The sequence below is a fragment of the Micropterus dolomieu genome, linkage group LG23 (genome assembly GCF_021292245.1).
Source record: "Micropterus dolomieu isolate WLL.071019.BEF.003 ecotype Adirondacks linkage group LG23, ASM2129224v1, whole genome shotgun sequence".
Lineage (NCBI taxonomy): Eukaryota > Metazoa > Chordata > Actinopteri > Centrarchiformes > Centrarchidae > Micropterus > Micropterus dolomieu.
Genome location: NC_060172.1, coordinates 4,606,362 through 4,609,418, shown reverse-complemented (window position 1 = coordinate 4,609,418; position 3,057 = coordinate 4,606,362). Strand labels below are relative to the sequence as shown.

Below are 3,057 nucleotides of genomic sequence, written 5' to 3'. Positions count from 1 at the left end.
TGCTGTCTCTCCTGACTGACCTGTCTCATCTGCTGTCTCTCCTGCTGTCTCTCCTGCTGTCTCTCCTGACTGACCTGTCTCATCTGCTGTCTCTCCTGACTGACCTGTCTCTCCTGCTGTCTCTCCTGACTGACCTGTCTCATCTGCTGTCTCTCCTGACTGACCTGTCTCATCTGCTGTCTCTCCTGACTGACCTGTCTCTCCTGCTGTCTCTCCTGCTGTCTCTCCTGACTGACCTGTCTCATCTGCTGTCTCTCCTGCTGTCTCTCCTGCTGTCTCTCCTGACTGACCTGTCTCTCCTGCTGTCTCTCCTGCTGTCTCTCCTGACTGACCTGTCTCATCTGCTGTCTCTCCTGCTGTCTCTCCTGACTGACCTGTCTCATCTGCTGTCTCTCCTGCTGTCTCTCCTGACTGACCTCTCTGTCCTGCTGTCTGTCCTGCTGTCTGTCCTGCTGTCTCTCCTGCTGTCTCTCCTGACTGACCTGTCTCATCTGCTGTCTCTCCTGCTGTCTCTCCTGCTGTCTCTCCTGACTGACCTGTCTCATCTGCTGTCTGTCCTGCTGTCTGTCCTGCTGTCTGTCCTGACAGGTTCCTCTGTTCCTTAAAGAAGGTCTCAGCCATCCTGAACATGTCATTGGTGTAGTGCTGTCCACCATTAGCTGTGACCATCTCATCTACTGTGTTCAGGAACTTTCTAACCTGCTCTCTGCTTCTGCTGCCTTTGTTGTTAAACACACAGAATCTACCACCACACATGGAGACCAGATTTTTTACATCTATGTTGGACTGGATCTCCTGATCAATGGACCGACCGCCTAGTTGGTCTTCATGAGTGAAAAGCACCATGGAGTACTGAAGAGCATCTCTGTCAAACAGTTTAGGAAGTAGCTCAAACAGTTTAACGTCTGCTGCTGTGATTCTGCCCAGTCTGACCACGATGATGAAGGCATGTGGTCCTGGACTGGCCTCTACTATAGACTTCATGAGCTCCAGGTACAGCTGTTCAGGGGACAGAACTTCATCAGTGAATCCTGGAGTGTCCACCACTGTGACCTGACGACCCCCCACTGTGGCTGACCCAGAGACGGTCTCTGTACTGACTGGATCAAAGCCGCAGCCTGATGTGAACTTCTGAGATCCCAGGATGGTGTTTCCTGAAGAACTCTTCCCTCCTCCAGGTCGACCGAGCAGCACGATCCTCCTGTTTCTGGAAGCATCAGCTGGAATCAAAGGAGAACAGATTAGTTCATCTCCTCAGAGCTACTGTCTGAAATCTGAGCAATGTGTCTGCTGGATCACAGACTGCTTCAGTCTGAAACGCTTCAGAGACACGTCCAGTGGACACGAGGGGTTAACAGGTCAGCTGGAAGTCATTTAGTGTTTGAGAGCAGCAACAATGGACTGACCGCCTAGCTCGTCTCCATGAGTGAAAAGCACCATGCAGTATTGAAGGGCATCTCTGTCAAACAGTTTGATGTCTGCGTCAGAGATTCTGCCCAGTCTGACCACGATGACGAAGGCATGTGATCCTGGACTGGCCTCTACTATAGACTTCATGACCTCTTCATAGAGTCAAGTAAAACTGATCTTAGCTTTCAACATGGAAACAACTAGCACAAACACCTGTTCAATCCAAATAAAGGATCGGTTTCCCTGCAAGACTAAGAATCAGACTTTAACTACAGAGAGGGTCAAACAGGAGGTGATCCTAACTGACTGAAAAATAAATCTAGGAGGCCACAGCTAATCACACCTGAGGGCCTCTTGATAGGGTTTTTGGGTCAGTTCACTCTGTAAACTGTTTGTCCACCTCTGATTCAGAGTCTCTTCCGTGCTCCTCCTGTAACAGGAGCTGTAGTCTGTACCAGCTTCCAGCTGTCAGGATTCAGATTGAGAACGCTTTACAGTTAAAGGTTTGGACATCCCATTCAATGGGTTTTCTTTTTTTCTGTGTGATGGTGTGGGGGTGCTTTGCTAGTGACAAAATTCAAGTCACACTCAACCAGCATGGCTCCCACAGCGTTCTGCAGTGACACGCCATCCCATCTGGTTTGCACTTAGTGGGAGCATCATTTGTTTGTCAGTAGGACTATTACCCCAAACAAACCTCCAGGCTATGTAAGGGCTATTTGACCTGGCCTCCACCATCACTCCACCTAAACCCAGCTGAGATGGTTTGGGATGATTTGGACTGCAGAGAGAAGGCAAAGCAGCCAACAAGTGCTCAGCACCTCTGGGAACTCCTTCAAGACTGTTGGAAAACAAGTCCAGGTGACATGAAGCTGAGTGAGAGAAGCCAAGAATATGCAAAGCTGTCACCTGAGCAAAAGGTGGCTAGACTGAAGAATCTAAAATATAAAACACATTCTGGTTTGTTTAATACTTTCTTGTTTACTACATAACTCAATATGTGTTGTTTTATAGATTTTATGTCTTAACTATCTTGGTATTAATCTACAGTGTAGAAATAATATCAATAAAGACAAAAACATTTATTGGGAAGATGTGTCCAAACCTTTAGCAGGTACTGTATGTGAGAGCCATGAGCTGACTTTAAAGTACATAACAATCTCTACAAAACATCATCCAAAGCCAGGCTTTAGCCTACACATACAATAATTAGATGTAGAATGAGATCACAGTACCTGGGGGATCAGGATGTCTCTGGGTCCTGAGGCCCTTCTTTATCATCAACCTCATTGTTGAAGAGGTGATACGCCCCCGCAAACATTCGAACAACATCTGGAAGTGGACCTTTATCATCTCCAAAGATGAATTCCTCCAGTGTCATGATGTCCTTTAAAGCATCACCTCCAGTGAACAGCAGGTAAGTAGCTTTCATCCCCCGAGGCCCGAGGACTCCCATAGCTGCCTTCACAGCCTTCTGGTCCTCCTCTGTGAAGCGTCCAACTCTGATCACCACCAGGAACAGACAACGTGTGGAGGACTGCAGGAGCTGATGGCAGAACTGTTTAAGCTCCTCCTCTGTGAACTGAGTGTTTAATATTCCTGGAGTGTCAACCACTGAGATCTGTTTCCCAAACACTTCTCCTCTTT

At 47.9% G+C, this 3,057-nt stretch overlaps 1 protein-coding gene across 1 annotated transcript in view; it reads right to left on the bottom strand.

Moving 5' to 3' along the window:
• LOC123963010 (GTPase IMAP family member 1-like) overlaps nucleotides 1-1,557 on the bottom strand; it is a 2,256-nt gene extending 699 nt beyond the window's left edge. Inside the window, exons 1-2 of the mRNA XM_046039528.1 lie at nucleotides 1,407-1,557; nucleotides 587-1,220 (exon numbers count right to left, since the gene is read on the bottom strand). Of these exons, the coding sequence (XP_045895484.1) occupies nucleotides 587-1,220; nucleotides 1,407-1,557 (785 nt within the window). The remainder of the gene's footprint in view (nucleotides 1-586; nucleotides 1,221-1,406) is intronic.
• Nucleotides 1,558-3,057: the final 1,500 nt, after the last annotated feature.